Source organism: Aplidium turbinatum, chromosome 16, assembly GCF_918807975.1.
Source record: "Aplidium turbinatum chromosome 16, kaAplTurb1.1, whole genome shotgun sequence".
NCBI lineage: Eukaryota > Metazoa > Chordata > Ascidiacea > Aplousobranchia > Polyclinidae > Aplidium > Aplidium turbinatum.
Window position 1 is genome coordinate 5428272 of NC_137487.1, and position 14333 is coordinate 5442604.

General features: G+C 35.4%; 1 protein-coding gene across 1 annotated transcript; it reads right to left on the reverse strand.

The window, feature by feature from the left end:
- Positions 1-593: 593 nt before the first annotated feature.
- Positions 594-13595, reverse strand: LOC145785480 (neuronal calcium sensor 1-like). Its single transcript, XM_082597129.1, has 7 exons — positions 13431-13595; positions 10999-11072; positions 6459-6548; positions 4334-4412; positions 3518-3606; positions 3216-3293; positions 594-1650 (listed from the first exon to the last, which is right to left on the reverse strand). Exons 1-7 carry the CDS (start codon positions 13492-13494, stop codon positions 1525-1527), a joined length of 600 nt encoding a protein of 199 aa, XP_082453255.1. The 5' UTR covers positions 13495-13595; the 3' UTR covers positions 594-1524.
- Between the last annotated feature and the right edge of the window lie 738 nt (positions 13596-14333).

Consider the following 14333-nt stretch of genomic DNA (forward strand, 5'->3'; position numbering starts at 1 on the left):
CTGAACAGTGACATAAAACTGAAATATCTTAGCCAAATATTACTCCAGCATCGCATGCAAATTATGACATGGACATACTGTAGCAAAGCAATTTTGTGCAGTGTTGCGCTAACCTTTATTTCTCGTGTGTAAAGGCAATTTTTTACTGAAACTTTCTTCAACGTAGGCCTAAGTGCAACTGTGCAATTGTCAGATCTTACTGAAACAAACAACTTATCCAGGAAATAACTTCAAAATAAATGCTACACTTAATATTCCACCTGCAGAACATGTGGATCTCATAGACCCTGATATGAAGACATTGCACTGGTTGCAACAATTGAGAGGTGTTGCTTGAATTGCTGCCTCATAAGCAAGAAGAATAATGTTAGGCCACTTGTCATAGCAGCGATAGGTTAAGTTAAGGAATGATACAGCAGCGTTGCCAAGTGGTTTAGCGAGTAACTTAGGGTACTTTTAGATCTGGACCCTGAATCATTTAAGAAGCTAGGAATCTTTCAAGGGATGCCTGGAACGAAGAAAACACCGCGTCGTATTTATTTTCAAATACGTCGATTATTAGAGAATATATACTAGTCGAATCATTTCGGCTCTTGTACAGTACTTTTCTTGTGGGGGCCGGGAGCTATAGGTACCGGGGGAGGGACCTATGCTAGGGGACCTAGCCGGCATTCTCCTTTATCAAAATAGTCTTTATCTTATCCATTATCAAACGAAACCCGATTACAACTTTGATGATTTTCTGAATGCACGACGCCATGACATGCCTCAATTGCCTCATGCAATTGATGTGACGTACATTATGAACGGTAGCGATGATACAGATTGGTAAAAGAATACCGGTACTGTAGCCATAGCCTTCCATTTCGACAGACACTAAACCACACAAAGCAGTGGAAAAATACCAAGTAGGATAAACAATGTTTAGTTCTTGTCATTGTAAGGTAGTTCCAGTTCCATGGAATAGTATTTCTTTGGTTTCAGTTCTTTGTTTTTAATGCGAATCGCAATCGAACTGAAATGAATTTTAAATCGGAACAATGATGTTGTTTCATATCCTGTTCGCTATTAAACATTGAAATGTTTTTATCAATTTTGTGGCGTTTGCGGTTTCCGATATGGTAATCACAATAATTGTACAAATTCACGTAAGTAAACCACAGTGTTTAAAACTTCAATAAATGTTTGTTACTTTATTTTGAACTCTTTTTTCTTAAATATGACATCAATTTGGGAAATTTCTGTTCAATCGAGTAAAATTTAAAAGAAATGAAATTAGTTCAAAAAGAATTCTTTTAAATTTAAAATAAAGTTTTGTCCAAAGTATTCAGAGCTCACTTTTGTTTAAATATATAAACTGTAGCCTATGTCTAAATTTCCCAAAACTAAACATTTCCAATGAATCCTATGTTCACTTGCAACAACTTTGTAAATGCCCAAAGTTTACTCAGAAATAATCCCGTCTTTCATTTGTGTTTAGTGGTTTTTGTGATTATTTTTGAGTCTTAAAACGTTTCGTCTTCTTCATGAAGAAACAGCTTCGATTTCAACTCCTCCACCTCCTAATCCTGCGGAAAGAGCTTTCACAATATATGGGTCGCCTTTTGATCCCTCTCTGAATTCATCTTTTGTTAGTTTCCCATCGTTGTTCTGTGTAAAAGCAAACGCTAAATTCAAAATGCATTTCTTCATGAATTAAGGCATATTGTTTCTGGTGTGAGGAAATAAGAGACAAAAATACCTTCCATCAAACCAAAATTGTAAGGTAAGGCAGCTTGCATTAGTCCTTATCAGGGGCGTTGACAGGGGGGTCTAGGTAGTACTTTTGGTCCCGGGCTCGGAATATCTAAGGGGCCGGATTAAAAAGATTTCCCGCGACTCCATACATTATCAAGATCTTAATATAATCAGATCTAAAGGAATTACCATCAGAGGTTAAACAGCCACTTCAGCCTCAGATGGTAAAGTAACGGGCTCCCTTCTGGGTACTTGGCCCGCTTCAGCCAGCAAACGGTAAAATAAGAATTGGGTTTAGTATAATAATTTTCCTAACCACGAATATTTAGCGAAATAACCCGAAACACGAATTTCAAAATAAACAAGCTAATATTTGTTTGAACTCAAAAACTGAAATGGCACAGGTAAGAAGATTGTTATCCCTGTTTCTGCACTAAAAATTAGACCAAAACTGTTTTTCAGATTGCAGCAATCAGCAAATATTTGACCTAGTCCTAGAGCCCAAAAACTTATCCCAAATCAAATTGAAAACTTTCTGACCGTCTGCACTAACTTTGCTGTAAATTCTCTTCTGGTGAGCCTAGAATGACCAGTGAAACATTACTGGAATCTGGAAGTAATACTCTAGCACCTTGTGACAAATAAAAGTTATAAAAAGCAACCGCTAGGTAGAGATAGTAAGTTTTGCAGTTCGGGAAGTTTTAAGATTGCACAAGATTTGTTAAACAACCATGCTCAAACGACATCAATAAAAGTTTGTACACTACCTTTATATTCATAACATTGTCGATGAAGGGGGCTCGAAAATAAATTGGTACCGGGGCCGAGAAATCCTGTCAACGGCCCTGGTCCTTATACCATCTTCAAACCACAAACATAGGCTATTGTTTGTGAGAATACTAAAAGTCATATAGCCTATTGGGATTGCTGCAAGTTTTCCAATTAACAAAAATGGTTCCGAAATTTAGAAGGATCAAACTCCAGTTAATGAAACCTGTTGATTTAAGAGGCGATACTTCATTTTAGAGTCAAGTTCTTTCAGGACCAAATTAGGCCATACGCTTTTTCTTAACTTAACAGTTTTCGAACAATCAGACGGTATAGAAAGCATTCTAAGTGAAAGTTTATGGAAGTCAATCTGTTGCCTTTGTTCCCATGGTTAGTCCTTGTCAGTAGCCTACGAATTGTTGTGGTAAACTTTCGAACAACTAGGACAACTGGTAAACTTTAAAACATAACCATAGAATTTTTTTTTTTTGATAGAATTTTTGAACCATAGAATTGATAAGGAAGAAAGAGAAACATGAATTTTAAAGAAAAAAGTGTGGGTTTCGAAAAAGAGAAATCAAATTTTTTTTTTTCAATTTTATGGTCAATGGTCATGTTTTAAAGTTTACCAGTTGTCCTAGTTGTTCGAATTCTTCAGTATAGACGTTGTTAAAAAACTATTGTATTTATTATTCACTTTGTTTCATTACCTTGTCCATTTGGCTAAAAATTTTATTCACTCTTTTGTCTGGGGTATTTTCATCTTCAGGCAAATCCATTTGATTTCCCTACAAAATTGAAACATAGCGTTGGGCAGCAAAATCAAATCAATACAAATGAATTGAAACAATAAAGACTTTTAAAAAATGTGTGTTTAATTAATCCCACGGCAACATGTGGGAATTGGATGATAAGTTTGTAGCATGTAAGGTAAGGCCAAAGTGGCATAAGAAATATTTAGATCTATTTCGTAGTTTCAATTGTCATGTCATTTATCCAAATTGAGTCTCACCACCATGGCGTAGATAGCATCAACAATATTAAGCATTTCTTTTCTGGTTATAAATCCATCATGGTCCAAGTCATACAAGTTGAAAGCCCCTAAAAAGAATATGACGTCAAGAAAATAATCATGAAACCACAGTGCATGATAATAAACTTACATTTGCAGCTATTTTACCTAACGGTACTAGGATTGTTCTAAACAAGTTTTATTCATTCGAAACCCTTTGAACAACCATTATATTTATAGTTTACATAGTTTGAGACTGACTGACGATTAATACTAAATAAGCAGAATTGAAAACAAAATGTTTATCATAAAATGTTCTCATAAGCCTGCAAAACGAACCAACTGTGCTCGACAGCACTGGTGGTTTGTTTTGATTTTTCAAGAAGGTCCCACAATGATTCCTTTCGTATCTAAATGCAATCGCGATACGTAACAAGCGAGATCTTTATTACGAAATTGTAACAATTGATTTAATTCAGCAATCACATTGCACAATTCTAATTCACTTCGTCTGGAGGCAAATGAAGGCTGGAGACACAAACAAATAAATAAAATGTATTGAAATTTCTATCGCTGGGTGCTTCGCAAGTCCAACAAACCTTTCCAAAGACGCCGCAAGGAAAAAGGTTTGAGGACCACCGCCTTAATATAATAATGATATAATACTTTGATAATTATATTCAGGCCTGTTCAATCTTTTTAATTGTAGGCTATACTGAAACTATTAGACCGAAGTTATTCTAATTTTATTTCTGAAAAACTAAATTGGGTTTATAAATTTTAAACTTAGCTATAGATATAAACAAATCAACTCACAATCCAACTTCTCGTCTAGATTTCCTCTCGACGTGACGGATAGCGCGGAAATAAATTCTTTAAAGGTAATAAATCCATCCTAAAATATAAAGTATTAAACCCTTGCACTACTATTACATGTGGAAGTGATAAAACACGTCAGAATAACGCAGGCAATGGTTTTTAAGTGAGTTGTCACTGTACCAAAACTTTTTTTCTCAAGACATCTGACACTACTTGATCAATCTGAAACGACAGTTCAGTTGTTCTTATTTCTGACCAACACAGCGAAAACAATGCACCTCAACATAGCAAACGTCGAGAACAAGGTAGAAACGACAAAATGCGAAAGTTAAAACGTGTTTGAGAGTAATACCATAAGTAAGTTTTTAAGTTAAAAAAACCTGGCACGGTTGCAATAAGTCAGCTTTGTTGGAGATGGCCGAAACCTATTTTTGTTTAACTTAAATTCCTAGCACGCATGAAATGAAATAATTCACTTCAGAAACCTTTTTTCTCGGTTTGAGAGTTCTATTGACTGAGGATCAGTGGTTGCTGCCCACAAATGTGAAAAAACAATCCGAAAGCTTTTAACAAGCTTACTAAATCATTAGCCTCGTCCAATTAAAACTAAGGATGCTGGAAATAAATTCGATTTCGGCAAAACTAACCGAAACTCCTCACTGAAACGAACAAGCGTAATGCGACTGAAACAAAATGGCAAAAGGAAAGAATTTTGCTCGAAACGAAATTCAATTTGTTCCATATTTAATATCGAACAAGATACAACAAGCAAATTGAATCATTCACAAAGTTTTTCAAGCCATTCCTGAATGTTTGGAAAAACTAAAATAAATTATTGTTTATTAGAGGTAGTCTGCTAGTCTACTGCTTGGTACGCGTTGAACTAAAAGGTCATCAAAATGTAGACCGTAATAGCAGTCTCACTCTGTATTCAAATAAAACATGGTTAGCCTAACACTGGTTTCGACTTTCGTTTTGGTCGATGATCAGCAAACAATATCCTAATTTAAACCAGACTGTTACGCGATTACTTTATGGCCTGCCATGAGTTAAGCACAGCAAAGTCAGACGTAACTAAAACCTCAGTTCTTTCCAAAACCTTAACTAAGTGTCGTGATTTCTTTAATGTTGTCAGTTGTCTGTAGGCCTATATGCAAGTCAGAGATTAAAAATTATGAATTCTTTACCGGTCGTATGCCAAATGTGACTATTTTGCAGCATGTCACAGTTTTTTGTAACATAGCCTACTTACAGTAGCCTACATATGGCCTTCATAGACAATGTTTGTCAATGGGTCTATAGTAAAGATGTTACTGAATTATCCACAAGAGAGAGTGTCAAGCTTTAATGCAGTCTATGCCTATTTAGTTTTTTTTACTGTCTCAAGCAGAAGTCATGACGCAAAATGGACAGTGGCTTAGTGGCAAGAGTGCATCTAATGGATAACTTTGTTTTTGTGTAAATAGTCGTTAAGCCAGGGAAACATTATCGGAATCACAGATTTTGACATCAGCACAGAACTGAGTAGCCTAATTGGCCAATGTCAAGAATTACTTCCCGTTTCCATGCATCTCAACTAAATTATTCATGCGTATCTTTTACAGTTGCCATTTTGCATTTTTTCTTTAAGAATTAATCACTCGTGCCACACGCAGTCGTTTCTTGTGTTTTGATTTGGAGCTGAAAATATGCTAATCTGAAGTCATGTATCAAATTGATGCCACAGTTGGTGGGCTTAGAAAAGCAACAAGTATACTGTAAGATATTGATTATGATCTAGTTTTGAAATTCAAACCTTATTTTCTTTCAAGTAAGTTAATAGCTATAGCCAACATCCGGTCCGTTTGTTAGGACCCAAATTAAAACCTTTGATTTCACAAAAGTGTTGGCTTTGTTTTAACATAAGTTTACATCGTTCATTGAAAAAAAAGCAATACTCTTGACTTTGAGATTTTATTTAAATTATCTGTATTTTAACTAGGCTAGTGCAGGAAGAGTAAACTTTTTAAATAATTAACGAATCTTGAAGAAAATTAGTTGTTTTCATCACCAGCTTGGAAGACGAACAAGAACAATGAAAATAAAGAAAGTAAAAACACTCTCTCTTCATCTCACCACGTACTTTATCGGCATCGAAGACATTGAAAACGAAATTGGCAAACTTTGACGGATCTCCGTCAGGGAAAAATTGCTGATAAACATTCTGAAATTCCTGAAAGGAAAATGAATAATTTTAATTAAAAACTTTATAAATTAAATTTCTACAGATTTTTTTTCCACAAAGTGTAAGTAAATTGAATTAGGATAGCTGCTTTTAGTGCAAAGCTTAGTCGATGGTCTTCACCAATTAAGAAAGTGAAACTTACTTTTGGATAGGAAAGCCCTTTAATTATTTATATTTTAGAACTTTTATCTTTTCAATGCTAAAGCCGGGTTAATGTTTATGTCCCTTTTCTGGCTTATCAACATTGGATACATTTCAAAGCGTTACAGTTATACAGTCAAGCTTTTAGCAATTTGAAGTTTTTGTTGAAAATAATGTAGGCTATGACGCTCGGGTGACCAAAATGACTAAATTTTGATTAAGAAGTCGTCAAAAATGTAAAACCTATGCTACAGTAAAAAGTAGCAGAACATCTAATTTATTCTTAGATTCTTTTGATTGGCACGATTATTAGGTACGACTAGGATGTGCCTGGATGAAAGATTGTGCAAAGAAGTAGGCTAGCCTACACTACACATCAGAGGCACGAGTGATCGTAGAAACGTAACAAAATCGTAATAACGTAACGTAATGATGTTGATGTATTAACATGTTATCATAGTCACAAGTTCGCTCCTTCTACACAACATTTTAGGTTGCCCAAAGTTTAGATGTCTGAAATGTTTGAAAACAACTAGTCTGCAACAAAGAAAACGAGTCTCATCATGAACAGAGCCATTTCCGTGATTTTTCTGCAGATTTATACCAAATCTAAGTTACGAAGCTCCGTGCCCACTTTTTCCGTTCAAATTTGAAATCCGTTTGAAAACATTCTCCAGTTTCGAGAACTGTGCTGGGGCAGTTTGAAACAAACGTGTTCTACCGCAGCATGAACTGAGGTCGCTGTAGTGCGAGTTACAGATCCAGCTCAAAATGACAACCATCTGATCCAACAACAGAGCTTTTGCTTTCAAAATCAAAAGTTTAAAGTTACAAAATCATGAAATCCGGATCAAGTTTCTGTCTGTTTCTGTTTATTGAGGTTGGTTCCAGTTTATTGCGGTTAGTTCCGGTTTATTACAATTGGTTCCAATTTATTACGGTTGGTATTAGTGCATTGCGGTTTGCGGTTAGTTAGTTCTAGTGTAGCCTATTGCGGGTGGCTTCAGTTTAATTTTATATTTTTGTTTTTTTAGTTTACTTTTATATTCAGTTTCATTTTATTGCGGTTGGTTTCAGTTTATTGCGGTTTGTACCACTTTACTGTTGTTTGTTCTCGTTAAGTTTATGACTATGGTTGGAGCTTCTTGCCGAAACTATTGAGCAGGGTTAGCGTAAATTAAAAAATTCCTACAAGAAAAAAACAATCAATCAAATCAACAAAGTGCCTTTGTATCTGATTCTTCGCTTTATGGACACTTGAAGAAACAAACTTTCAACTCGATCATCTGATTAGAGTTTTCCTTCAATTCTTTTTGAATAAGTGTTTAAATGTGCAGGCCAAGGATCGCATTGGTATCGCATCCGCAACTTGTCTTCACTACGGCTCCGAAGACAATCTAAAGCAGGCACTAGCGCCTCGTGGTGATACTGGAAACCATTACTCGGAATATAAACATTGTTGTTAGAAATAAAAAATAAATTTTATTTCTTCTGCTTTGCACTCAGCAAATGGAATAGATGCAGGATATTAATGCAATCGGCTGCGCCTCTATACGGCTGCACTGACATTGTTTTTATTGTAAAGTGGGAAGAACAACGCATATCTGCGATGGATACTGCGTTATACAAAAACACACAATCTATTTATTATTTTTGATTCTACTAGTGGTTTGCTAACCACTTTGCAATTCAAAGTTATGGGTGGTAAACTATGAAAATAAGTTGTCAATCTCTGTAGCTGGGCCTGCGCCAGTTGTTTAACACCTTTACAAATATGGGAAACTGCCAGGATTAAGCTCTCAAAGAAGCTTTTCCAGTCCTAGGATAAGAATTTCAATCAATCAATTGTAAGGTATAAGGTGTATGATTATTTTGTTAATTGGTTTTTCTCGAGCTTGCAAAGTTTGAAATCGGCCGCTGACGTTATTGTTTTGGATTGTGATGCTGCAACAACCAGTTACAAACATCGAAATCAAAAAGGGGAGCGACACTTAACTTCAAACAATCGATTGAAACGCAACAAAGCAACCTGATAGCGGATGACGTCACGTAAAGAACATGTATCTGCAGTAGTGACGTAAATAACATGCTTCTAATCTATCGAAGATTCGATAGATTCATTATCATTATCTACGAAACGTTTACAAAAGGAACATGTGCTTTTCTGCAAGTCAGTGTTTTTTCCCCATTGGCATCCATTGAACTGAAATTGTATCGGTTGACAAGGTTTAGTCGGACTTTACATGTTTGATTTGCATATTGCTGCTAACAATCATTTACTTTGCACTAAAATTAGCTGCAAGTTACCCTCAAACGTTCTCTAAAGCAGCTTTAGAAGCTTGTGACATAAGGAGAAAAGCAGCAATAATAAGACTACTTGCCAATTTTTTTCTATTTTTTTTTTTACAGAAAATAAGAAAGTTCTAACCCATTTACGTCTTTTCTCCAAAAGCCTTTTTCTTGTCACTTTGATGTGTGAATAGTAATTGCACTAATCTCAGAAAGCTGAACATTGTACAAAGATGCAACAAATAATTTGTTTGCGGGATTCCTCCACCCTGCCCGCCACACAGTTCAAAGAATGCGATATATCACTGAGTAAAAATCCTATCCAAACTCAACTCTGTTTGAAGTGTTTAACTTCTCGTTTCCTTTCCATATTTTCCACTTAAACTTTTTGAAAATAACAATTTTTGCAAGAGTAAGTATGTATGTGTGACCTTGAAGGTTCTTATGATAAAATAATAAGTTTTTTTGCATCCCATTAGCCAGCAACGACCGAACGTATCAGGTTTTGTTTGCAGCTGAATCAATCACACCAACGCTGTTGAATCAACATCAAAAGTTACAGACAGTTAGTCAAAATGACTACCTAGTTCAAAAATATCTTTTCTCACAGTTATGTGGGCCGCTTTCAAAAAGGTCTGTTGACCTTTAGTGTAATTTAACTTCTTGTCGCCTTAACCGCTATTATAACTTTGCTAGTCATTAATCTTTCAAATTATTGTAGTCACTGTGAACACCTCAGATATGAGCTAGATGCAGGCATGTAGCCAATCATTTTCGGACGGAGCTCTCTCTGGAAATGCACATCTTTTTCATAAATCAACAAAGCAATACGAGGCAAGAAAAAATACTTGCCTAACTCAGGGTTGTAAAAAACAGTTTTTTTTAATAAAACCTACCACACACGGTTTTTTATTGGCAAAAATGAGCTTTTTGGTAAAAAAAAAGATTTTATGGACAAAAATGGGTTTTATCATTTGAAAAATATATTTTGCAGAATTTGTTTATTGATTTAAGAATAAGTTTACTATTATTTATGCAATATGCATTCATGTGAAAAATCATGCTTGTAGGGAATGAGTTTCTCGTTGCTAAGCTGCTGAATGTAACAAGAATTTGATGATTTTTTTTTCTTTTCTAGCAATAACTTACTGTAGTTGCAGCAAAACAAATGCTAGAAAAGATAGCAATCGCGTTGAACACTCAAACTTTGCAGTATTTCTTTGATCGCTTGTTGAAAATAACACTTTTGAAAGTTTTGAGTAAAAGCTTTGTTTCATCTCAGGTGTTGCCACTAGTTTTTTAGCAACTTTGAAGTTTTCTCAAATTGAAGCAGAACTCCTCATCTGGGAACACTAGTTTTGTAGATCTAGCCACATCCTTAAAAAAACGGATTTTTTATAAAAAAAAAAAAAAAAAAAAAAAAAAAAAGCAATAGCACGAGGACCCGGGCAGCTACTCATTACAACCTTGGACTAAATCCACTGAAAATATAGATAGCCGCTATAACAAAGCTTCAAAGCTTTAGCCAATTCCTTAATTTAGAATATTTCCTTGAAGAAGGTGACATTGAACTCACATTATATCATAAGCTATAATGCTCTTTATCTTTAAGACGACAGTGCCAAACTGGTCACTTGATTTTCGTATTCAAACCAGAATAAAACACAAGGGTGGTGAGTTGGTTCATTTTAAAACTTTTAATAAACCTGTTAAAAGCACATTAGACTTCATTTCTTTTTCCTAATAGTTTAAAAACTTCAAAAAATGAGACAAGTCTACTCTACGAACGTATTCCCAGGATAACAAAGGTAACACCAGTGCAGTTATATCCGTACTCATTTGTTTTTTTCCAATCTTGCTTTAAATTGTTTTTAACGATTATTTCTTGAGTTAGTTTGTATTTTCATAGACATACGACGCACAAAAATGTGGTTTATAATGCCGCACATTTACGTCTTCTGAGACTAACACCATTCATCACTAAAAACAAATTACGTGACTACGTTACCTCTTTCTTCAGATGCCCTTGAGGGCAATCCTTCATGAAATCTCTGTACCATCGCTGTATTTCCTTCTTGTCGACTGAAACAAATAATTACAAATGCATTTGAAACAAGTTTTATGTTATGCTTCACCAACTGCCCCCTCAGCCGCCCTTTCTGTGACGACAATGATTTAGAAAACATCACAAAATATGCTCTTGTCTGACTTCGACACTGGCGGGGCAAGCTATAAATGAAATGGATAGAATAACTTACAATCAACGCAACAACTACGATGGTGAACTTCCCTTGCCAACTTTAGTGACAAGTACAGCATAGGCTATGCAAACTGCTAAAACTAACGAAAAGATTATTCCGACATTATTGAAAATGATACTGAATACTGATTCATTGATTGCCTTTGTCATCATTTTAGTAACACTGATTGAATCCATTCTTTTAATGCCTCTTGACGTGCTTGTGTTTTGCTTGCTGTTTCGTAAGATTTTTAAATTTTTGTTAATTTTTTAAAACATTGAAAAGCAGTGGTGTAATTGGTAAGCGTTGGTCATGCGAGGTGCGGTCTATATGTTTCCATACTCTCTACTGTTTCATTTCAAAACATTTCACAACACCTAAAAACGACAGTGAACAACACCATCAATGAGCAGTCGGTTACGGTTTGATGAGCCAAATCTAGAGAAGTCGTCACCAGTGGCGTATTGTGACCATTTTTGGGTGTTCACTTTTTCAGTAAACCCCAGTTAGGCATATAGCATTTCTTGTATTTAAAAACGGAAATAAAAACAGTAGAGCAGACTCGGATGAATCGCATCCAGAGCTTTTTTTTTATAATGCATGTAGACTAAAGTTTGCTGACAAAATGAACACCTAAAAAATGGTCACGCTACGTCGCTGACCAATGGTGACCGTCATCTATCCAACTCTCAGATGGCGATTCGATCGCTTGACACAGAAAAGATGTGCCACCTGGCAATGTTTGATATCAAGCTGCCGAAACAATTTCTTGCTATAGTATCTGTCATTGACTGTAAATTTTATTGAGAAGCGTTTTAAATTCAGTTTCGATTACTAATATTAGAAAATGTTTGTTTTTTTTTTTTCTTTAGAAATTACAAATTGCAATGATTCAGCTGTTTTTGTTTTAGATTTTGAAGCCTTCTTTTGATTCCCTCCGTTTGGTAAAATGCAACTGCGCAGTGCGCAAGACTATTTGTAACTAATTTTAAGTGGAAAGAAATGTTACCATCAAAACAAAGCTATCCATCGACTTTATGTCACAGAATGTTAAACTGAAGATAAATAAGACAAAGAAACTATAAAAAATAGAACCAAATTTTATCACTATTTTTATTGTTTCACAACTTCAATGGGATTTGACGAATTATTCCCAGAAGAATTCTCCGCTGTCAAAATACGATATTTTAAAAATCAATAAAACTAAATAATAACCAACAAAAAGACTCCACGCTATAATAACATTAACTGGCGTTTGAATAATACTTTATAAACCCATTGTATGCTACATGACAAAAAATGCATAATTTATACTGTTTGAACCGCAATAAAGAATTCTCCAGGGTAGTAATGCTCATTAGAAAACTCACTGCAAAGGTTGGTTACGCTACATCTCATCTGACATTAAGGTTCAGCTAAAGAAGTATTTTGCTTATTCCTACGATTGCTACCCGCAGGAGGCTAATATGAAAATACAATCCCATTGCTTTTTTATGGTTGTATTTTATAGTCAGGATTTTAGCGGGCTCCATAGCCACGACCAAATTTTTTTAAAAGCTAATGGATAGACAGTAGTCTGGTTTATTCCACAAGTTTAATCTTAAAATGTGTTTGATATAAAAAAGCGAAAAAGTTAGTTTTGTCGAGGGATGCGATAGGTGGTGGTGGGATGGCGTAGCGGTTAAAGCGCTCGCTTTCCAATGATGCAACCCTTGTTCGACTCCCAGCTTAAACTAGTTGTTGAAAAAACACCACTCACTACCACTAGGCAACTTTTAATCGTTCGATTGCATTGTAAATGCAGCATCCTTGTATAACTCTTCATCCCTAGTAACATCGAGGATGGACATTCTACAAATTAAATAAAGAAAATTGAAATATTTTGGCCACATGATTCGCAATAATTCTATTTAAAGACAACTACTATAGAAGGAAAAATGAATGCAAACGAAATAGGGGCAGACCACCAAGAATTTAGACTAATGATATTGAAGAGTGGTCAGGACTTAAATACAAAACTACAGTAGAAAAATCTCACAACAGAGAAACTTGGCGCCTCGTTACCTCCAACCCTCGACCAGAGGAAGGAACTTAATGGACTTAATGATGATGATAAACATCGAGGAACCGAAGTGGAGGGGCAAGAGACATCAGCGTCTACTTCATCATTCATATTATTGTAATATCGCAATTGACTTACAATGTGTGTTTTTCTGCAGATCTTGAACATCTTCAGCACTCAGTTTACTTCCACTTTTTCCCATGTTATTGTGCGTAGAACAATGGAATCTTACTAACTTAAGTCTTTCTTGTTATAAAATCACCAAGCCGCACAGAGCTATTTAAATACATGAAATTTTGCTTTTCATCTACACAGAAAAAACTTGAATCATCTTTTATCAACTCTTCAAAGAGATTTTCCATTACCAGTAATCACATTGCAGCGTGGCATATTGAAAAATGTGGTATATTGAATCAATTGTTTTTTTAAACTTTTTTTTATGCAGCACAAGTTACTTTCTCTTGTAAGTTTCTGAGTTATGAGGAACGGTTTCTTTTGTTTTTGGCTGAAACAGTTCAGGAAGTCGGTCTGTAACTTGGATTTGTCAAATGCATATGTCGGATCCAATATATTGTCAGATCCAATCCCTTGTAGGCAGTGCTGTATTCGAGGATATACGGCGGCATACGCACTACGCAGTATACTCTCTGCTTTTTCGAGCAACTATAGTATACCCTCTGGTTTTCCAAAAAGAGTGCTTATGCTATCCTTACTACCCTTTGAGGACCAATGGTACACGGGTGTACCATGAACTTAATTCCGTACCGAGGTACAAAAACATTGATGTTGATAACTCATGTTATTGTAGAATATAGATTAGTATTTTGCAAGTTGTGTATTATTTATCATTTTGGCAAATCTGACAGTATACCCTGTGCTTTTTTTACGAATACAGCACTGCTTGTAGGATCAAATCTGTTGTCGGATCTAATCCATTGTCGGACCCAACCCGTTGCCGGATCCAACCCATTATCGGATCCAATCCATTATCGGACCCAACCCATTGTTTGATCCAATCCATTGTCGGATTTATTCTATTGT

Excerpts from the sequence above, each read along its gene's own strand:
- LOC145785480 (XM_082597129.1), bottom strand. The coding sequence starts at position 13,494 with ATGGGAAAAAGTGGAAGTAAACTGAGTGCTGAAGATGTTCAAGATCTG. Across the intron at positions 6,549-10,998 it reads AAGGGCATCTGAAGAAAGAG|GAATTTCAGAATGTTTATCA; the intron begins GTAACGTAGTCA and ends TTTTCCTTTCAG. Across the intron at positions 1,651-3,215 it reads TTTTTAGCCAAATGGACAAG|AACAACGATGGGAAACTAAC; the intron begins GTAATGAAACAA and ends GCTTTTACACAG.